At 46.1% G+C, this 22,939-nt stretch overlaps 1 protein-coding gene and 2 non-coding genes across 3 annotated transcripts in view; 1 reads left to right on the top strand and 2 right to left on the bottom strand.

The window, feature by feature from the left end:
• LOC127002318 (T-box transcription factor TBX1-like) overlaps nucleotides 1-22,939 on the top strand; it is a 147,764-nt gene that overhangs the window by 17,910 nt on the left and 106,915 nt on the right. The window contains exon 2 of the mRNA XM_050868128.1: nucleotides 10,220-10,562. Coding sequence (XP_050724085.1) covers nucleotides 10,220-10,562 — 343 coding nt within the window. The remainder of the gene's footprint in view (nucleotides 1-10,219; nucleotides 10,563-22,939) is intronic.
• Trnav-gac (transfer RNA valine (anticodon GAC)) lies at nucleotides 14,040-14,113 on the bottom strand. The gene has a single exon. It is a non-coding gene; the product is annotated as a tRNA-Val (tRNA).
• Trnav-cac (transfer RNA valine (anticodon CAC)) lies at nucleotides 22,722-22,795 on the bottom strand. Its single transcript has one exon. It is a non-coding gene; the product is annotated as a tRNA-Val (tRNA).

Below are 22,939 nucleotides of genomic sequence, written 5' to 3'. Positions count from 1 at the left end.
AGGGAAAAGAGTCTACCAGCTTTGAACACATGTCGGGTGTTCGTCTGATACTCTCCCAGACATCATAGGAATGCCTGGTTATCTCTGGTTTGGTCTTCTCCGCTACCTCCCACTCACGCTTCATAATGCCCCATATATTTTCTATTGGATTGATATCACAGGCCTTAGGGGGCCAGTCAAGGAGGTGAATTTCTGCCAAACGTGATTACCTCGGCAACTGCTTTGTTAAGATAAATTTCACCAAAGGACACTCAAAACGACTGTTAGGTGATTTGGGGGTTTTAATGGGAACTAATGGCTTCGCTAGATCTTGCTCAGTTGGTTCAAACCTTGTTTTGCACCTTGTGTGTTGGTAATGATAATGGCTGTAATACAGGATTTACGGTAAGGTCATGCATGTTCAGTCAGTCGTGTGCTCTTACATTATTATCCAACACATGAGCGTTAACCTTTTTATACCTCCGCCAGAGCCTGTAACAAAACTGTATTTTAACTTCATCTTCACAATACAGCATGAATGGTTCCCACACCTAACATATTTTATATAACTACAAACAACTCGTTAACTCGTTCACCAAGGAGCGGCCACGCAGAGAGGAGTGAGGATAATCAACTTCCTCGAATGCTCTGCACAGTATTGGCTGTGGCTTCCCCCACCACCTGCTCATGTCTTAGGTATATGCAGTGAGCTCCCATACCTCCGCAAAGGTTTCGCAGCCCTTAATTATTTTAGCAGATGATCTGGGCCGGTGTTCTCAGACGCTCCCGGCTCTCACATCAACTATTTCAAAAGGACTAAAAGGACATCAATTGCGTTCTCATGAGTGTTTTCTTAGGTTCTTGGTATGGGGGAAGGGTCAAACTACAACTAGGGTCATTAAACTACCCCTGGAAAGGCCCCAAACTCCTACGAAACCCGTGTCAAATATGTGAGCTTGGGCGCAGAAATGTTTATCCCGTCCGCTGTAATTGGTATGGATTCGGCTTTCACTGGTAGCCTGGTAACATACACTCCCAAGTCTTTCTCTGCCTCTGTGGTGGATAGTGGAGTGTTTCCCATGTGGTACTGGTGTGCTGGAAATCCCTTCACTGGTAGCCTGGTAACATACACTCCCAGGTCTTTCTCTGCCTCTGTGGTGGATAGTGGAGTGTTTCCCATGTGGTATTGGTATGCTGGATATCCCTTCACTGGTAGCCTGGTAACATACACTCCCAGGTCTTTCTCTGCCTCTGTGGTGGATAGTGGAGTGTTTCCCATGTGGTATTGGTATGCTGGATATCCCTTCACTGGTAGCCTGGTAACATACACTCCCAGGTCTTTCTCTGTCTCTGTGGTGGATAGTGGAGTGTTTCCCACGTGGTATTGGTGTGCTAGATATCCTCTCCCAAGGCGCAGGACTTTACATTTTTCCTCACTGAATTGTAGCAGCCACTTTTTGTTCCACTCCTGTAGCTTGGTGATGTCTTCTTGTGGGAAATCCGCGGTCAAGTGGTTAAGAACATGGCTCCTGCATCTTAATTGAAATGCGCACACAAGGTTACAGAGAAAGATATTGACACTGCAGCATTTTTTTACTCTAATATGAAGAAATTATAAATACTACCCTCCAGAAATCCCGATATGACGATGGTAAGAGTGGGTCATCAGGATATCAAAATAAGCCATGAGAACTTGATTAGATTTTGCTCTGAAAGAGAATCAAGCTTCTCGGCGGAGGTAATAATACTGATGAAGCGTACTTACAGTTTTTCATACAGATATTGAGGCAAGTGGGTCGTTTTATAAGACATTTCGCGCCCAAAAACGCATAACTGACAAGGCTTTCGTAGGAGTTGCGGGCATTTCCAGGAGTAGTTTTATGACCCTGGTGGTAGTTCGACCCTTCTTCTGTACCCTGAGCCTAAAAAACCTTATTGGAACCTGATTGATCCCCTCTTTGACCTTTAGAAATAGCTGATGTGAGAAGCGAAAGAGTCTTGTAACATAAGCCACTGTGTTTGCAATCGCTTTGCTGTAATTAGTAGCCAGAATTAATTTCTATAAACCGATCAACAGTCAGGTATCGTTTATCCTTTGTTTCCACATTTAGTATGACACATGTGATTTCGTTTTTATTGTAAGAAGAATGTTTAGTGCGAACAATAAGCTTTAGGGTATAATATTAAGGGGCTTTTACGCTGAGCAAACTTTCCGTGGATCTTCAGTCAAACCACGATATTTGCTAGCGTGGTTCTCATTTGTTTCTTGTTATTGCTGCTGATGATGATGGTGAGTAATACCGTCGTCCTTCGGTGAAATCTACCGTAGCTTTGGAAGATCGTGGACACGTCAGAACACCACGGAAATATGAGAACCACGGATCTTCAGTCAAACCACGATTTTTGTTAGCGCGGTTCTCATTTATTTCTTGTTATTGCTGATGATGATGATGGTGAGTAATACCGTCGTGCTTCAGTGAAATCTACCGTAGTTTTGGAAGATCGTGGACGCGTCAGAACACCACGGAAATATGAGAACCACGCCAGCGGAAATCATGGTTTGACTGAAGATCCACGGAAAATTTGCCCAGTGTGATAGCCCCTTTAAAGTGTCATTCTTATCTCCTTGATCACTGAGTGTGTTGTATAAATATTCATTATAATGGGCGCAATCTGCCACCGTTCGCCTTTTCACGACTGCATTTATCTGTCGGGAAATTTACAAGAAACAATGAAGTTCTGAGTGAGTCATAAGCTGACGCCTTGACTCACTGGCACAGATTGTAATCACAGGCCCGTGATGCATGTATGAGCCAGCCGTGCACCAGCGAATTATCACGCGCCATTTGCTTGGGTCCATTCACAAGCTTAGGCCCATAATTTTCATTCACCAATTCAGAGCCAAGTCTCAACACACACACACACACACACACACACACACACACACACACACACACACACACACACACACACACACACACACACACAGGGGGTCATAGTTTGGTGGAATACTGCTCCAAGGTCATTATAGCATGGTTGCACTGGTCTGTCATGGTCCTCCTAGATCACTGTAGCATTAAAGACACTGGTTTTACAATGTCAAAATGATAGATAGATAGATAGATAGATATTATAAAGATCCTACATCATAAGAAGAGAGTTTACAGGCAAAAACTACCAATTTCCTTACTGCATTGAAAAACGACGGCAGTGAGAGAGCGTTGAAGGTTAAACTAACTGATGATGACATTGATGCCGATGATGATATAATGTACAGCCGATGATGGTGGAAATGGCGATACCGAAGCTAATGATGTTGGTTGTGATAATAACGATGTTGGTAGAGGTAGGGTTAATGGGCTAGCCTGTAATAGCAGTGTTGGTAGTGGCGGGCCAGGCTTGTTTGTGTGGGATCTGCTTCCTCCTGCAAGCAACCTGGCTCTCCCCGCCTCGCCCTTATCGCCCCCCCCCCCGTCTCCCCCCCTCTCCCCGGTCTCACTCTCCCTGTTTACTCTTCACGCCCCGTCCTACAGCGCTGAGTGAGGAGCTTCATAATTGATGATAGAAAAATAAACTCTCAGCCTTCCTTTCTCCATTTTGCCTGCTTCTCTCTCTCTCTCTCTCTCTCTCTCTCTCTCTCTCTCTCTCTCTCTCTCTCTCTCTCTCTCTCTCTCTCTCTCTCTCTCTCTCTCTGGTTATCTATGTAATTCTATGTAATTCTCTCTCTCTCTCTCTCTCTCTCTCTCTCTCTCTCTCTCTCTCTCTCTCTCTCTCACACACACACACACACACACACACACACACACACACACAGCTGGATGATCCCTGACAGTCCGCTTTCCCAGGGTTTGTTGACAGCCACGGCAGATGAAAAAAATAAGAATCGCTTTTTTTTTTTTTTAGCAAGTAAGAAAAAAACAAATGACGACCAAGAAAACGTAAATATATTCATCTGATATATAGAAATATTTGTTGGCTTTAATAGTACGGCAAAAAATAACGTGGACTCAGCATTGAAACAAAATGTAATATATTATAAAGTAGTTTTGCAAAGAGAATATAAGGTTGCTCTCTGTGTATTTGTGTGTGTGTGTGTGTGTGTGTGTGTGTGTGTGTGTGTGTTTACAACAAAGGAGACAGCTCAAGGGCACAAAAAAAGGAAACAATAACAAAAAAAAGCCCGCTACTCGCTGCTCCTAAAAAAAAAAAAAATCAAAATAGGTGGTCGAAAGAGGTGTGTGTGTGTGTGTGTGTGTGTGTGTGTGTGTGTGTGTGTGTGTTTACAACAAAGGAGACAGCTCAAGGGCACAAAAAAAGGAAACAATAACAAAAAAAAGCCCGCTACTCGCTGCTCCTAAAAAAAAAAAAAATCAAAAGAGGTGGTCGAAAGAGAGGTGTATGTGTGTGTGTGTGTGTGTGTGTGTGTGTGTGTGTGTGTGTGTGTGTGTGTGTGTTTACAACAAAGGAGACAGCTCAAGGGCACAAAAAAAGGAAACAATAACAGAAAAAAGCCCGCTACTCGCTGCTCCTAAAAAAAAAAAAATCAAAAGAGGTGGTCGAAAGAGGTGTGTGTGTGTGTGTGTGTGTGTGTGTGTGTGTGTGTGTGTGTGTGTGTGTGTGTGTGTGTGTGTGTATCAGTTGTATTTTTGTTCTCATAAATCTGCTTACATATATTTTTGTGCGTGGCAGATTAAAACCACATGGGGTTTATAAAGTTAATTGGCTGCCAAAGCTGTTCAGTGGAGGCAACACGTGTCATTTCTATCTGTCTGGTCGTGTGTGTGTGTCTGTCTTTAAGTCTTTGTTAAGTCTCCTCCCGAAATTGACCTCTCTTTCGGCCACCTCCTTTGATTCTTTTTTTTTTAGGAGCAGCGAGTAGCGGGCTTTTTTTTATTATTGTTTCCTTTTTTGTGCCCCTGAGCTGTCTCCTCTGTTGTAAAAAAAAAAGACATATGACTATGGCTGGTATTAAAAGACACTTTACCATATCACATCAGCCATTTCTTAAGGTCAAAGAGGGGATCAATCGGGTTCTATGAGTGTTTCTTTTGGTTCACGGTACAGAAGAAGGGCCAGACTACCATCAGGGTCATAAAACTACTCCTGGAAATGCCCACAACTCCTACGAAAGCCTTGTCAAATATGTGTTCTTGGGCGGCGAAATGTCTAGTAATACGAACCTAACCTAACCTAACCTAACCTAACCTAACCTAACCTAACCTAACCTAACCTAACCTAACCTATCCTAACCTATCCTAACCTAACCTAACCTAACCTGGGTCGGTATTAGAAAACACTCGCTTCTCACATCAGGTATTTCTTAAGGTCAAAGAGTGGATCAATCGTGTTCTTATGAGTGTTTCTTTTGGTTCATGGTACAGAAGAAGGGCCAGACTACCATCAGGGTCATAAAACTACTCCTGGAAATGCCCACAACTCCTACGAAAGCCTTGTCAAATATGTGTTCTTGGGCGGCGAAATGTTTCATAATACGACCCATAGTATGTGTCTATCTGATTGTTTGACTGTGTACTCGTATGCCTATGTGTTTTTATTTTCTATCATTCCTTTTGAGCGTCTATCTGTGTCTTATGGCAATCTTTTGATATCTACCTTTCTGCTTGTCTGTCACTTTACGAGTCTGCTTGGGACGGGCATGTGCAAAAACTAAACCATTCCTTTACTCCAAGAAAGTTGCTGATACATGAAAATGAAGGATATACTAAGAGTCGTATTGTAAGACACTTCGCCGCCCAAGAACACATATTTGACAAGGCTTTCGGAGGAGCTTGGGGCATTTCCAGGGGTAGTTTTATGACCCTGGTGGTAGTTTGACCCTTCTTCTGTACCATGAACCTAAAGAAACACTCATAAGAACACGATTGATCCCCTCTGTGACCTTAAGAAATACCTGATGTGAGTAGCGAAAGTGTCTTCTAATTCCGACCCAGGTTAGGTTAGGTTAGGTTAGGGCCGTATAACTAGACATTTCGCCGCCCAAGAACACATATTTGACAAGACTTTCGTAGGAGCTTGGGGCATTTCCAGGGGTAGTTTTATGACCCTGTCGGTAGTTTGACCCTTCTTCTGTACCGTGAACCTGAAGGAACACTCATAAGAACACGATTGATCCTCTCTTTGACCTTTAGAAATAGTTGATATGAGAAGCGAAACTGTCTTCTAATGCCGACCCAGGTTAGGTTAGGTTAGATTAGGTTAGGTTAGGTTAGGTTAGGTTAGGTTAGGTTAGGTTAGGGCCGTATAACTAGACATTTCGCCGCCCAAGAACACATATTTGACAAGGCTTTCGGAGGAGCTTGGGGCATTTTCAAGAGTATTTCTATGACCCTGGTGGTAGTTTGACCCTTCTTCTGTACCATGAACCTAAAGAAACACTCATAAGAACACGATTGATCCCCTCTTTGACCTTAAGAAATACCTGATGTGAGTAGCGAAAGTGTTTTCTAATTCCGACCCAGGTTAGGTTAGGTTAGGTTAGGTTAGGTTAGGGCCGTATAACTAGACATTTCGCCGCCCAAGAACACATATTTGACAAGGCTTTCGTAGGAGTTGTGGGCATTTTCAGGAGTAGTTCTATGACCCTGGTGGTAGTTTGACCCTTCTTCTGTACCGTGAACCTAAAGAAACACTCATAAGAACACGATTGATCCGCTCTTTGACCTTTAGAAATAGTTGATATGAGAAGCGAAACTCTTCTAATACCGACCCAGGTTAGGTTAGGTTAGGTTAGGTTAGGTTAGGTTAGGTTAGGTTAGGTTAGGTTAGGTTAGGTTAGGTTAGGTTAGGATAGGTTAGGTTAGGTTAGGTTAGGTTAGGTTAGGTTAGGTTAGGTTAGGTTAGGTTAGGTTAGGTTAGGTTAGGTTAGGTTAGGTTAGGTTAGGTTAGGGCCGTATAAGAGACATCGCAGCCTAAGAACACATATTTGACAAGGCTTTCGTAGGAGTTGTTGGCATTTTCAGGAGTAGTTCTATGACCCTGGTGGTAGTTTGACCCTTCTTCTGTACCGTGAACCTAAAGAAACACTCATAAGAACACGATTGATCCGCTCTGTGACCTTTAGAAATAGTTGATGTGAGAAGCGAAAGTGTCTAAGAATACCAACCTAAGTGTTATCATATCTCTTGTATCTGTTTTTGTTGTTGTTGTTACTCGACTGTCAACAGCGGCTTCTTCGGCGTTGACAGGGAGGAAGAGCGTGAAGGGGAGGGAAGGAAGGTGGAAGAGGAGTAGGAGGAGGAGAAGGGGGTGACAGGGGTGCTGACCGCTGAGTGCTGACTGTCATCACCACGCCTGGCACACGCTGACGCCATACGTTCATTCAGCTCCTGATACGCAATTCTTACACGTCACTCGTAGTTCCCCTGTCCCGAAATTTAGACATGACGCAATGATGCCTTCTGGTCGGCTCCAGTCCGTTAGTGGCGCGGCACGGTGCGGCCACACTGCATGCACGCGGTTTGCTGGGAGGGTAGAGGGTAGCGGGTCAAAGGCAAGATCAAACACATGTTATCTAATAGGAGTGGCCATACAGGACGCGGGTAGCGGGTAAGCTTGGAGGGAACCCGCTACCCGCGTCCTGTATGGCCACTCCTATTAGATAACATGTGTTTATTCTTGCCGCTGACCCGCTAGGCGTCCCGCTACCCTCTACCCTCCCAGTGCAGTGTGGCCGCACCCTTATAGAGAGGGCCATCATGCTATCCTCATGCTGCCCCCGGCAACTCATTTTTGTTCCATCTCAGAAAGTTTCGCCAGAGTTCGTGTTCATAGGGGGGGCTTCGTGGTGCAGTGGTTAGCACACCCGACTCACAACCGAGAGAGCCCGGGTTCGATTCCCGGACGGAGTGGAAAAAACTGGGTGGCTACGCCCCTGTCCACCCAGCAGTGAATGGGTACCAGGTATTAATCGGGGTTTGTGTCCCGTCTCCTGGGGTCTGCTCCCTTCTCCTATAATTCCTTCCCCCTCCTGTCTCTCTCCGGCATATGACCACAGATGTTCCCTTCTCCTATAATTCCTTCCCCTTCTGTCTCTCTCCGGTATATGACCACAGATGTTCCCTTCTCCTATAATTCCTTCCCCTTCTGTCTCTCCGGTATATGACCACAGATGTTCCCTTCTCCTATAATTCCTTCCCCTTCTGTCTCTCCGGCATTTGACCACAGATGTTCACTTATCATATAATTCCTTCACCTTCTGTCTCTCTCCGGTATATGACCACAGATGTTCCCTTCTCCTATAATTCCTTCCCCTTCTGTCTCTCTCCGGTATATGACCACAGATGTTCCCTTCTCCTATAATTCCTTCCCCTTCTGTCTCTCTCCGGTATATGACCACAGATGTTCCCTTCTCCTATAATTCCTTCCCCTTCTGTCTCTCTCCGGTATATGACCACAGATGTTCCCTTCTCCTATAATTCCTTCCCCTTCTGTCTCTCTCCGGCATATGACCACAGATGTTGCGCCGACTCAACGAAACTTTCTACTTTCGTATTCATGGTACCATTAGGTGGTGATCACGACAGCATGGGGGCAGTGTTAGGTCACTCGGCGATGACTGAAAATTGTCAGCCTGTAACGGCGGGTGGGATTTGAACCCGGGTCCTCCAGAACACCGCTGATGACTCACCCACCACCTCCGCCTACAACTGTCTGAAACACACACACACACACACACACACACACAAACACAGCTGGGTGATCTCTGACAGTCCGCTTTCCCAGGGTTTGTTGACAGCCACGGCAGATGAAAAAATAAGAATCGCTTTTTTTTTTAGCAAGTAAGAAAAACAAACAAATGATGACCAAGAAAACGCAAATATATTTGTTCACGGGTGTCGTCTCTAAATTTACAGTAGAAGTCAAAGTTGATGGACAGTATAGGAGTAATTTGCCATTGAAGGTACAGATGAAAATTGTCAACCTTCGTGGTGCAGTGGTCAGCGTGCCTGGCTACCACTCCGCGGACCTGGGTTCGAGTCCCGGCGTGCAGCTCACCCAACTGTTCATCCTCCCTTTGGGCTGGTCGATAAATGGGTGCCTGGGGACGCCTGGGGAAGGTAAAGTGTCAATCCCGGATTTCACAGTGGCCCTTGTCCCGGGGTAGCTGCTTCCTACCTGCCACAGCCTCAAAGGGCCAACGGATCGGAGGAGAGCACCGCAGCCACGCGCAGCTATAGCGTGTGTACCACCGTTATCTGCCTCTCGTCGTAACTTGAACGCGGACTTCTATACGCTAACCAATCGACCCACGCCGCTTTTGTTGCTAGTGTCCTTTTTTTTTTTTTTTTTTTTTCATCTTTTGCTCGTGTGTGTGTGTGTGTGTGTGTGTGTGTGTGTGTGTGTGTGTGTGTGTGTGTGTGTGTGTGTTTTTAAGATTTTTTGCCTCTTTAATGTTATTTTCCAATTCTTCCAACAAAATCTCTCCCGGACTCCCTTGTGACGCTGTGCATGGATAACCTGGACTTGAAATGTTCACATAACAACACATTCTTACGATGGTGCTGTTTACAGATAACACGCTTTGTTCCTGTAACTGTCTCAATATGAAATGAAACTGGCACCATTCCGTGTTTCATTAGTGAAAAAAAGTTACATCCATGAATCTACAAACTGGTGTTTCAAAATAACGGAAAAAGAATATTTACATCACTTTTTTGCAAACCTTTCTTCCGTCTAACTCATTCCGGAACACTGAACTTTCCTCATTAATTTCCAGTGTTTTCATTGTATTACCAAATTTTTGTTCCCTTCAAGTTATTCTCGTCCACGCATTCATGGAGGGCCGTAACCACATCGGCCATTGCAATGAGAGGAAAATAAGCTAGTCACTGCCACACAAATATCAACTGTTGTCTCAAAATAATCAAGGTACAATACTTACATAGATTTTAACCCTGTAGCAGCGGGGATCATGTTTCTTAATGGTCCCTCTAAGCGAGAAAAATGAGAAAAAATCAACTCTCACACAAAGCAGTCCATAATATACATATATCAACGCATTTGTGATCAATTTATGTATCATCTATTTTTGGGGGTTTATATCATGGCACAAATTTTGCCCGTCGCTGCTACACGGTAAAGCCACATCTGGTTACTCTTTGAATTAGTTTGTAAACATAGAACAAGTCATTATTATATATATCTAAATTCGAGTCAAGCGTTCACTGCCCTTTTCCCTTCCTTGACCTCATCCCTTGACCTCTGCATTCCCTCCCTACAGCATGTCTATTGGCGGCGGGGAAGGGGCGCGAGGACTACAGTGGGGGAGGCGGCGGCGGTGCTGTGGACTACCCTCACCTACCCCAGACCACCTGCGGGGGCGTGTTGTCCTCCAAGGCCCCGCGCTCGCCGCACTCCCCTCTCAAGGAGCACAAGGAGGACACGCCCCTCAGCCTAGCGGGGCAGGACAAGGGCTCCCCGCACATGCAGGAAGGCGGCGGCTCCATGCACAAAAAACCCCTTCACCCCCGCCTCATGAACGTGTCTGCGACCCTCGAGATGAAATCGCTGTGGGACGAGTTCAACGAGCTGGGCACCGAGATGATCGTGACCAAGGCCGGCAGGTTAGTGCAGGGCTCTTGTCTCTCAGCAATGTGGCTTTGTTTACAGGAATGCCTTCGCGACTCTCCTTTAAAACTATTGACATTGCTAAAGCCCCGTTCACAGTGCCGACTCTGGGCCCATTTGACAAGTTGGTCTCCACGCTCCAAGGAGGGGGGGGGGGAGGTTTTATTGGGGTCTTGGTGTCTTGCCGACTGTCTGGGACATTCGGCCGACTAGTTGCCAGCATGTCGTGCTAACCCTCACGACTCCAGACTCCCATCACGACGTCTGTATACGGTGAAGTGTTTTTTCCTCCCCGACATCAGGCATTTAGACGACGCGGTAATGGGAGTGAATTTAGTGTACAGTGATGGGTAGTTTCCTCCTGACATCAGACATTTAAGCCGTATTACAGTCTCAAGACCTCTTTCAAGGCATGCCCGACCCTTTCATATCAACACCCAAGACCTCGTGTACCCTTGAGTCGTGGGTAGTCGTGGCCCAGAGTCGGCACAGTGTGAACGGGGCTTAAGAGCTGTTTGCCTCCCGCTATCTGGCATCTCTCTGCTTCTTTTTATTATTTACTGCCCATGGTTCCAGTTGCCTCTCTTATGCGGCCTTGAGCTTATTGGTGCGGGTTACTCTTATTTAAAGCGGTTACCGTGCTACATGACTTGCTTTGGCTCATTTTACTACCCCGGGGCTCCTCTTGACCACAGTCGATGAAGCTGTGTGTGTGTGTGTGTGTGTGTGTGTGTGTGTGTGTGTGTGTGTGTGTGTGTGTGTAATTCACCTCTTGGTCTGCTGCTGCGGGTCCCTCTCGAGACAGCCAGCCGTTCCCCTATGGAAGAGCACAGAGCTCATATCGAACCCCGGTCCTTCTGGTTGTGAGGCAGACGCTCTATCCACTGAGCTACCGGGCCGTGTGTGTGTGTGTGTGTGTGTGTGTGTGTGTGTGTGTGTGTGTGTGTGTGTGGCATACAGGTGCACGTGTCAGCCTTGTACATCCTCGAAGCATCTCTCGTCGCGGGAAGAGGGGGAAGGTGGTTCTAATGAAGTGGGTGAAGTGTACGGGGAAGGGGGTCAGGGGGGACGGCATATCGTGTTTCTCTCTCTCTCTCTCTCTCTCTCTCTCTCTCTCTCTCTCTCTCTCTCTCTCTCTCTCTCTCCACACACACACACACACACACACACACACACGTCCATGGCTTCCTCTTCTCCTTATCTGTGTGTTTATTCCTTGTTGGGTTTAGTCTCTTTTCGATTACTCTGCTTATTTTCCTTTGTTCGCTCTGTGTCCATGTTTTCTTCGTTGATTTTTCCTTCATTTGTTTTTTTTTCCAGCAGAGGAGTCAGTTCAAGGGCATAAAAAAAGATATCAAATGTAAAAAAAAAAAAAAAGCCCGCTACTCACTGCTCCTAAAAAGAGTTAGAGGAGTGGCCGAAAGAGAGGTCAATTTCGGGAGGAGAGGTGTCCTGATACCCTCCTCTTGAAAGAGTTCAAGTCGTAGGCAGGAGGAAATACAGATGAAGGAAGATTGTTCCAGAGTTTACCAGCGTGAGGGATGAAAGAGTGAAGATGCTGGTTAACTCTTGCATAAGGGGTTTGGACAGTATAGGGATGAGCATGAGTAGAAAGTCGTGTGTGGCGAGGCCGCGGGAGGGGGAGGCATGCAGTTAGCAAGTTCAGAAGAGCAGTCAGCGTGAAAATATCGATAAAAGATAGAAAGAGAGGCAACATGGCGGCGAAATTTAAGAGGTAGAAGACTATCAGTAAGAGGAGGAGAGCTGATGAGACGAAGAGCCTTAGACTCCACTCTGTCCAAGAGAGCTGTGTGAGTGGAGCCCCTCCACACGTGAGACGCATACATAATGATTTTCACAGAACTTTGTATAATATTGAATGATTATCTTCCTGCCGACACAACAGGACTTATAACTTGAAGAACCAAAGTAGCCAGGCAGGAAAACCGATGTGGAAAGTATTTAGTATAAAAATAAGAGCAGGCTTTTTTTCCTATTTGATTTTGCCCTTTTTTTTTTTTACGTCTATGCCTATGTCGCCGGTAGACTTGCTTGAGGGGCCTGAATGGTGTTCGGCCCCAGCCCGTCATGGCGCAGGCAAGTGTTTATAGTGGCGCCATCTTCTCTTGGCTCATGCTGCCCGACGAAACTCGTTCTTGATTCACTTGGACGGTTTCCTCTAGAGTCCGGGTTGATGGGTGGTCTTCAGGACAGCATGTGGGTAGTTTTAAGCCACTCGGCGGTGACTGAAAAATCCCAGGTGGTAGCGTGGGGATTCGAACTCGTGTCGTCCATCACGCGGTGAATGTGGGCCCAGCACGCTACCACTCAGCCACCGCCTACCCTTAAGCTGTTTCCTCAAGAATTAATTGAATCCTTATGGTACGAAGGTTGGACATTCCTCTTCTTCGCAACATGAATGACCTTAAAGTTCCTTAAACTTCGCATCGTTTTTGAGTCTTGTACCTCATAGTTTTCCTGCACACATTCGGGGGGAGGCAGCGGGTGCACGCAGATACAAAGGCTTATTTTGAGCGAAATCTCTAGACACCTGTGACATCAAGATCAAGAACAAGATCACGGGTCAATATTTAACTGTTAATTTCTGTGTCCAATGAATACACTAACATATTTTAATTTTTATAGCCCCTATAATATAAACAACCTATTAAACATATAATTCAACCGTTATTTTATAAATTACCATGTATTCTAACCCGTCCGCTGCGATTGGCACGGATTTCGCCTTCACTGGTAGCCTGGTAACATATCATGCTCCTAGGACTTTCTGTGCCTCTGTGGTGGGTAGTGGAGTGTTTCCCATGTGGTATTGATATGCTGGATTTCCCCTCCCAAGATGCATGACTTCACATTTTTCTTCACTAAATTGTAGCAGCCACTTTTTGTTCCACTCCTGTAGCTTGGTGATGTCTTCTTGTAGGAAATCCGCATTCAATGGGTTAAACATATATTTCAATCGTCATCTCACGAATTACCATGTATTATAAAAGATAATGATCGTGCAATGTTTCGGTCACTGGGCTGGACGCTATGAGAAGAATTATGACACCCATAACTTCTTATTATAAATACGGCCCCAGGTTTCTGTTGGTTATGGTCCAAAGCGTTACCGTGCTTATCAGCGTTCAGCAGCTATGGGTGAATCCGAAGAGGGGAAAGGAGGGCTTGTGTTGTTAGGGTACATCCGTAAAGAACTGATCGTACCTGTAGGAAACAAACACAGAGAGAGAGAGAGAGAGAGAGAGAGAGAGAGAGAGAGAGAGAGTTGGAAAGTTTCGTTTAGTCGGCTCAACATCTGTGGTCATATGCCGGATAGAGACAGACGGGGAAGGAATTATAGGAGAAGGGAACAGACCCCAGGAGACGGGACACAACCCCCAATTAATACCTTGTGCCCATTCACTGCTGGGTGGACAGGGGCGTAGGGTATCGGAAAAGCCGCTCAATTTTTTCCACTCCGCCCGGGAATCGAACCCGGGCTCTCTAGGTTGTCAGCCGAGTGTGCTAACCACTGCACCACGAAGCCCCCAAAGAGAGAGAGAGAGAGAGAGAGAGAGAGAGAGAGAGAGAGAGAGAGAGAGAGAGAGATGGGGGGGGGGCTAGAAGAGAGAGCGAAACAGAGTAAGGCTTTCGTTTGTTTTAGGTATCGAGAAACGTTGCCTGTGTCAGCGGTCGAGGTGTTGAAGAGATTCCGCCCAGAAGGATATAATGAATCACTTTCTGACTAAGGAATGACCTCGTTTGGTGTACCAACGCAACGTGCCAGACTATACAATTCCTAGCGGGCTCAATTATTAATGGATTACAAGGCAAGCAAACAGACGCCAAGCAGCCGACGGCTTTTACCTCCACCTCCTCGACGAGACCAAGGACAGGCCTGGTGTATACCTAAGTCTATATACACCAAGTCAAGTCCTACGCAGGTTTGTGGGAGGAGACACGGCCGAGGCGTGGGTTATGCGTGACGTTGCTTGGAGCCAAACTAGAGAATGTAGAAACAGGGATTTAGAGAAAACGAGGAAAGGCGGACTAATTTAAATCAGTCACTTCAACATGCCCTCCCTCACACCCCACACCGCCGTTTGTAGCCATTGAAATTACAGTCACGCAATAGCACAATAAAAAGACATATTTTTTCGTCAGTGGCTTGCCTGAACGCGCTGTGAAAGAAAGCGAGAATGCACATCCAGAGTGCACACACGGCTCCAACTTTAGTCACCCCTGAACTGGTGGGTATTTTTTTTTTGGCTCCAAGTGACGTCATCCCGCTGCTCCGCCCCAAAACCGCCTCCTGCGCGTACCGGTCGCAGTTTTGAAGCAGAGTGACTTGACTTGGTATATATAGACTTAGGTGTATACCTCGCCCGACTCTGCAGCACGCCCACGCAGGGAGGAGAAGGGCCCCGGGGTTGCATGTACGCTACGCTGCAACTGTTTAGGGGAGAAGATAGACAACTGCTCCCTCCCTAAAAGCTTGCTGGCTAACCTCCAGGCGGTGAAGAGTGACGACGGGAAACAGGGAAAGAGACGATACGTTCATTTGTAGAAAACTGCGATCGCTCGACTTTTTTTTCTAGTAAAGGAGGCAGCTCAAGGACAAAACAGTAATTAAGAACAAATGATACTACCAGCACACTATGACGTATTACAAGTCGAATCCAAGAAGTTTCGGGTCCCTACAATGTTTTTTTTTTTTTACAACAAAGGAGACAGCTCAAGGGCACAAAAAAAGGAAACAATAAAAAAAAGCCCGCTACTCGCTGCTCCTAAAATGAAGAATCAAAGGAGGTGGCCGAAAGAGAGGTCAATTTCGGGAGGAGAGGTGTCCAGATACCCTCCTCTTGAAAGAGTTCAAGTCGTAGGCAGGAGGAAATACAGATGAAGGAAGATTGTTCCATAGTTTACCAGCGTGAGGGATGAAAGAGTGAAGATGCTGGTTAACTCTTGCATAAGGGGTTTGGACAGTATAGGATCCTGAACTCTGTATGGACCCAAAATCCTCGGATTCGACTTGTAATACAACCTCTGAACCAAAATCTGTATGGACCCAAAACTTCTCAGAATACAACCTCTGAACCAAAATCTGTATGGACCCAAAACTTCTCAGAATACAACCTCTGAACCAAAATCTGTATGGACCCAAAACTCCTCAGAATACAACCTCTGAACCAAAATTTGTATGGACCCAAAACTTCTCAGAATACAACCTCTGAACCAAAATCTGTATGGACCCAAAACTCCTCAGAATACAACCTCTGAACCAAAATCTGTATGGACCCAAAACTCCTCAGAATACAACCTCTAAACCAAAATCTATATGGACCCAAAGCTTCTCAGAATACTACCTCTGAACCAAAATCTGTATGGACCCAAAACTTCTCAGAATACAACCCCTGAACCAAAATCTGTATGGACCCAAAACTTCTCAGAATACAACCTCTGAACCAAAATCTGTATGGACCCAAAACTCCTCAGAATACAACCTCTGAACCAAAATCTGTATGGACCCTAAACTCCTCAGAATACAACCTCTGAACCAAAATCTGTATGGACCCAAAACTCCTCAGAATACAACCTCTGAACCAAAATCTGTATGGACCCAAAACTCCTCAGAATACAACCTCTGAACCAAAATCTGTATGGACCCTAAACTCCTCAGAATACAACCTCTAAACCAAAATCTATATGGACCCAAAGCTTCTCAGAATACAACCTCTGAACCAAAATTTGTATGGACCCAAAACTGTTCGGATTCGACTTGTAAAACGGCCCTACCTAAATATGAAAGCAAATTGAGATGCCCCTCCAAAATCAGCTTTAGGTTATAATCATCAACATATTCATCGTTAGTTTTCCCTTCATGACCTGATTTTAAACATTCCAATGGCATAGTCTTTCTTTTTCTCCTTTATTTTGCTTTTTCGTGCTTACAACCCTGCCTTCTTTTATGGGGCTATGGACGTGTGGTATAATTATTGCACTGTGGCTAAATTTGAAGGGATTTTCGGGCTTGTGTTCTGTAATCTCTCCTCAGACTGAGTTAGGAGAATCATTTTATATTGATATTTACTGAGGTATTTGACACATGTAAATATTTAGTGAGAGAAAGTTTGTTACTTACGTCTTAAAAAGAAAATCGTAGGTATATATTTCTGAGACTATGTCAGCTCGGGGGATTTTGTTTATATTTCATTTGACGTAGTTACATTCGTGTCCGGGCGGAGTGGAGAAAATGGGCGGCTTTTCCGATACCCTACGCCCCTGTCCACCCAGCAGTGAATGGGCACCAGGTATTAATCGGGGGTTGTGTCCCGTCTCCTGGGGTCTGTTCCCTTCTATAATTCCTTCCCCTTCTGTCTCTCTCCGGCATATGACCACAGATGTTGCGCCGACTAAACGAAACTTTCCAACTACATTCGTGTCGGCAAATTTCTAAAGCCCCTTCCGCAAATCTCGCCGCGTGATGTTGAAAAAGGGGGCTTTTTTAGGGCATGTGTGTGTGTGTGTGTGTGTGTGTGTGTGTGTGTGTGTGTGTGTGTGTGTGTGTGGGCGCCGTCTCTCTCCACTGTTTACAGCAAGTATTGACATAAAACTTTAAACAACTCCGCGTGCAAATCTCGAAAGAATTACTAGAGAGCTTTGCGGTAACTTGTGAGTCAGAGATAACCCTTGGAGGAAGCCGTCAGCATAAACACCCGCCTCGCCTTCCCCGCAGCTCGTGCAAACTATGCCCGCCAGCACCAAATACACGGCGGCCCTCCCCTGCCTCCGCCTTTGAGGGCCAGATAAACCGTGCCCTAAGATTTGTCGCATTATCTTGAGAGAGAGAGAGAGAGAGAGAGAGAGAGAGAGAGAGAGAGAGAGAGAGAGAGAGAGAGAGAGAGAGAGAGAGAGAGAGATAGAGAGTGCCATAAGATTTATCACATTAGAGAGAGAGAGAGAGAGAGAGAGAGAGAGAGAGAGAGAGAGAGAGAGAGAGAGAGAGAGAGAGAGAGAGAGAGAGAGAGAGAGAGAGAGAGAGAGAGAGAGAGAGAGAGAGAGAGAGAGAGAGAGAGAGAGAGAGAGAGAGAGAATTACATAGAATTACATAGAATTACATAGATAACCAGAGAGAGAGAGAGAGAGAGAGAGAGAGAGAGAGAGAGAGAGAGAGAGAGAGAGAGAGAGAGAGAGAGAGAGAGAGAGAGAGAGAGAGAGAGAGAGAGAGAGAATTACATAGAATTACATAGATAACCAGAGAGAGAGAGAGAGAGAGAGAGAGAGAGAGAGAGAGAGAGAGAGAGAGAGAGAGAGAGAGAGAGAGAGAGAGAGAGAGAGAGAGAGAGAGAGAGAGAGAGAGAGAGAGAGAGAGAGAGAGAGAGAGAGAGAGAGAGAGAGAGAGAGAGAGAGAGAGAGAGAGAGAGAGAGAGAGAGAGAGAGAGAGAGAGAGAGATCGCAAACTTTCGTCACTATAATCCAGAATATTGAATTTCAAGAATTGCCTTGCCTTGTATGCTTATGACAACGCTATTTTTTTTTTTTTTTTTTTTTTACGTCGCGGCCTATTGCGGCGGTAGGCTTCTTCCCGGCGGGGCCTGATGTTCGGCCCAGCCCGTTCTGGCGCAGGCGAGTGTTTATAGTGGCGCCATCTTGCATTGGCTCATGCTGCCCTCCCGGAGCTAATCTTTAATCCTAGAGTCTAGAGTCCGGGTTGATAGGTGGTCTTCTGGACAGCATATGGGTAGTTTTAAGCCACTCGGCGGCGGCTGAAAAATCCCAGCTTGGTGGCACTGGGCGGGGATTGAACTCGCGTGGTCCTGAACGCGGCGCCGTCACGCTATCCATTCGGTCACCGCCTCCCCCATTCCCACAAAAGCTTGCAAAATATCATCTCGTTACATAATAGAAAAGAATATACATATCTTTATGATCACAGGTTTTTAGTAACCCAATATCCTCCAATGGGTAGGCGATGGCTGAGTGGTAGCGTGCTGGGCCCACATTCACCACGTGATGGACGACGCGGGTTCGAATCCCCACGCTACCACCTCGGATTTTTCAGTCACCGCCGAGTGGCTTAAAACTACCCACATGCTGTCCTGAAGACCACCCATCAACCCGGACTCTAGAGGAAACCGTCCAAGTGAATCAAGAACGAGTTCCGGGGGGCTGCATGAGCCAAGAGAAGATGGCGCCACTATAAACACTTGCCTGCGCCATGACGGGCTGGGGCCAACTACCGTCCAGGCCCCTCAAGAGACCCTACCGGCGCTATAGGCGTACACGTAAAAAAAAACAAAAAAACTCCACTTTTCATTCAGCCTTCAGCCCTTGCCCCCTTCCTCCCCTGCCCCCCGCGCTATCCACACACACATATATCCACATCCTTCTGATCCCAAGGTTTCATGAGCACAATATCCTACAAGTACATTTCCTTTCCTTTAGCCTTCCACCATTGTCCTCTCTCCTCTCCTACCCCTTCACCCAAAGCCATCCACTCATGTTTCTATGTACTTGTTGTATCCCAATTCTTTGTATAAGCTTCTATATAAAAGTTTTGCCTCCTTTTTTTCTTGTCGTCTCATGTTAAGTCTATATATACCAAGTCAAGTCACTCTGCTTCAAAATTGCGACCGGTACGCGCAGGGGGTGGTTTGGGGGCGGAGCAGCGGTATGACGTCACTTGAAGCTAAAAAAAAAATACCCGCCAGTTCAGGGGTGACTAAAGTTGCGGCCGTGTGTGCACTCTGGACGTGCATGCTTGCTTTCTTTCACCGCGCGTTCAGGCAAGCCACTGACGAAAAAAATATGCCTTTTTATTGTGCTATTGCGTGACTGTAATTCCAATGACTACAAACGGCGGTGTGGGGTGTGAGGGAGGGCATGTTGAAGTGATTGATTTAAATTAGTCCGCTTTTCTTCGTTTTCTCTAAATCCCTGTTTCTACATTCTCTAGTTTGGCTCCAAGCAGTGTCACGCATAAGCCACGCCTCGGCCGTGTCTCCCACAAACCTGCGTATGACTTGACTTGGTGTATATAGACTTAGGTCTCATGCACCCTTGTAACCCGTTCCCCTTCGGCGCCCCCTTCCCCTCGCGATCACATTATCCAACTGTATTTTACATATATTTTTTTTAAACAGGCAACTCATGTCGACCACGAAGGTTTATCGTAGAAGAGAAGTAATTCATGTGTAGTTTAGACATTTTTTCCCCATAAGAAAACATGATAGTGGGCTTTTCAGTTTCTTCTTTATTTTGCTGGGGGCTTCGTGGTGCAGTGGTTAGCACACTCGGCTCACAACCGAGAGAGCCCGGATTCGATTCCCAGGCGGAGTGGAAAAATTTGGGCGCTTTTCCGGTACCCTGCGCCCCTGTCCACTCTGCATTGAATGGGTACCAGGTATTAATCGGGGGTTGTGTCCCGTCTCCTGGGGTCTGTTCCCTTCTCCTATAATTCCTTCCCCTTGTCTTTCTCCGGCATATGACCACAGATGTTGCGGCGATTAAACGATGATAAGTAAGATGGGATATACATACATCACATATTTTTTATTACGTTCTTCAAAAAAAACGCATAACTATAAAACTCATAAAATCTTCCTTCATCTGTATTTCCTCCTGCCTACGACTTGAACTCTATCAAACTTTTTTATTATTGTTTCCTTTTTTTTGTGCCCTTGAGAAATAAAAAATGATAAGTAATGAGAAATGATAAGTAAGATGGGAAATATTAACTACATCACATACTTTTTTATTACGTTCTTCAAAAAACCGCGTAACTACAAAACTCATAAAATCTTCCTTCATCTGTATTTCCTCCTGCCTACGACTTGAACTCTTTTAAGAGGAGGGTATCAGGACACCTCTCCTTCCGAAACTGACCTCTCTTTCGGCCACCTCTTTGGATTCTTTTTAGGAGCAGCGAGTAGCGGGCTTTTTTTTATTATTGTTTCCTTTTTTTGTGCCCTTGAGCTGTCTCCTTTGTTGTAAAAAAAATAAAAGTAGGCACCTATTAACCCGGTAGCAGCGATGGGCCAAATTTGTGGCTTTACCGTGTAGCAGCGACGGGCCAAATTTGTGGCTTTACCGTGTAGCAGCGACGGGCCAAATTTGCGGCTTTACCGTATAGCAGCGACGGGCCAAATTTGTGGCTTTACCGTGTAGCAGCGACGGGCCAAATTTGTGGCTTTACCGTGTAGCAGCGACGGGCCAAATTTGCGGCTTTACCGTATAGCAGCGACGGGCCAAATTTGTGGCTTTACCGTGTAGCAGCGATGGGCCAAATTTCTGCCATGAAATAGACCCCCCAAAATAGATGATGCATAAACTGATCACACATGCGTTGATATATATTATGAAATGGTTTGCGTGAGTGATGATTCTTTCTCATTATTTTACTTAGAGGGGCCTTTAACCTAACCTAACCTAACCTAACCTAACCTAACCTAACCTAAGAAACATAACCCCCGCAGCTACCAGGTTAAAAAAGATAAATCATTTACATCCTAAATTTTCAGCAAGGCGGTAATACTCGTTCCTATAAACCCGTTCCTTCCTCTATCTATCTCACCCTCCCATACACCCTCTCCACCCTTCCTTCCTTGATGCCCCTCACCCTAAAGCTCCCGCCCCACATACACCCGTCAGCACCTACGGCATATCGAGCAAGAGGACGCTGACACGGGGCGGGGCGGGGTTTGGGGTGGGGCGGGGCTTGGATAGGGATGCGGAAAGTCTCCCCAGAATAACACTAATATTTGGTTTGCATTATTAGGTGTGGAGTGAGGAGAGGAACCGGCAAGGTGAGTCGCCTTAAAAGATGGTTAATTAACAGATACCTGGCTGATAGGGGCTTGAGGGGGAGAGGGGGGTATGTGTGTGTGTGTGTGTGTGTGTGTGTGTGTGTGTGTGTGTGTGTGTTTTAGGAACGTAGGAGAACATGTACGGTGATTTCTCTCTCTCTCTCTCTCTCTCTCTCTCTCTCTCTCTCTCTCTCTCTCTCTCTCTCTCTCTCTCTCTCTCTCTCTCTCTCTCTCTCGTGTGTGTGTGTGTGTGTGTGTGTGTGTGTGTGTGTGTGTGTGTGTGTTTTAGGAACGTAAGAGAACATGAACGAAATGATTTCTCTCTCTCTCTCTCTCTCTCTCTCTCTCTCTCTCTCTCTCTCTCTCTCTCTCTCTCTCTCTCTCTCTCTCTCTCTCTCTCTCTCTCTCTCTCTCTCTCTCTCTCTCTCTCTCTCTCTCTCCCTTCTCCTTTCTTTTCTACCCAGCATCCTTTGTATCTAAAACCCTTCCTCTCCCTCCTTCCCATTCTCTCCCTTCTCTCCCGTCCCTCTCCCTGCAGTCCTCCCTCTCCCTCCCTCTCCCCTCCCCTCCCCTTTAGTTTATTGCCACAGGTTTGGAAAATAAACTCGTGGTAACATTGAGACTTGGCTCAGCTTTATTATTAGCGGCGTCAGCAGAGGAGGAGGAGGAAGAGGAGGAGGAGGAGGAGGAGAAAGAAAAGTGGTATTAGCTGGAGAAGGAAGAGGCGAAGGATTGAAGCAGAGAGATGGTGGATGATGCTTAGGTATAGAGGAGGAAGGGAAGCAAAGGGTTCAAAGATCACGGAATAGAGTGAATGGAGAGAGAGAGAGAGAGAGAGAGAGAGAGAGAGAGAGAGAGAGAGAGAGAGAGAGAGAGAGAGAGAGAGAGAGAGAGAGAGAGAGAGAGAGAGAGAGAGAGAGAGAGGAGAAGGATGGGGAGTAGGAGGGAGAGTAGTTGTAGAGGGAGAAGGATGAGACATAGGATACACAAGGATACACATAAAAGTTGGAAAGTTTCGTTTAGTCGGCGCAACATCTGTGGTCATATGCCGGAGAGAGACAGAAGGGGAAGGAATTATAGAAGGGAACAGACCCCAGGAGACGGGACACAACATCTGTGGTCATATGCCGGAGAGAGACAGAAGGGGAAGGAATTATAGGAGAAGGTAACAGACCCCAGGAGACGGGACACAACATCTGTGGTCATATACCGGAGAGAGACAGAAGGGGAAGGAATTATAGAAGGGAACAGACCCCAGGAGACGGGACACAACCCCCGATTAATACCTGGTACCCATTCACTGCTGGGTGGACAGGGGCGTAGGAGATCGGAAAAGCCGCCCAAGTTTTTCGACTCCGCCCGGGAATCGAACCCGGGCTCTCTCGGTTGTGAGCCGAGTGTGCTAACCACTGCACCACGAAGCCCCTCAAGGATACACAAATACATAAGAAGACTACAAGAGGTCAGACGGCCTACACACGGCAGCTTCTGAATGGGTTATTACCAGAATCCCTTCCCATTTATAAATATATCTATCCTCCATTCAAAGTTTTCAATGGTGTTTGCAG

The sequence above is a fragment of the Eriocheir sinensis genome, chromosome 23 (genome assembly GCF_024679095.1).
Source record: "Eriocheir sinensis breed Jianghai 21 chromosome 23, ASM2467909v1, whole genome shotgun sequence".
In the NCBI taxonomy this organism is placed as follows: domain Eukaryota; kingdom Metazoa; phylum Arthropoda; class Malacostraca; order Decapoda; family Varunidae; genus Eriocheir; species Eriocheir sinensis.
Note: the sequence above shows the minus strand (reverse complement) of the source record. Positions and strands in the feature narration are given on the sequence as shown.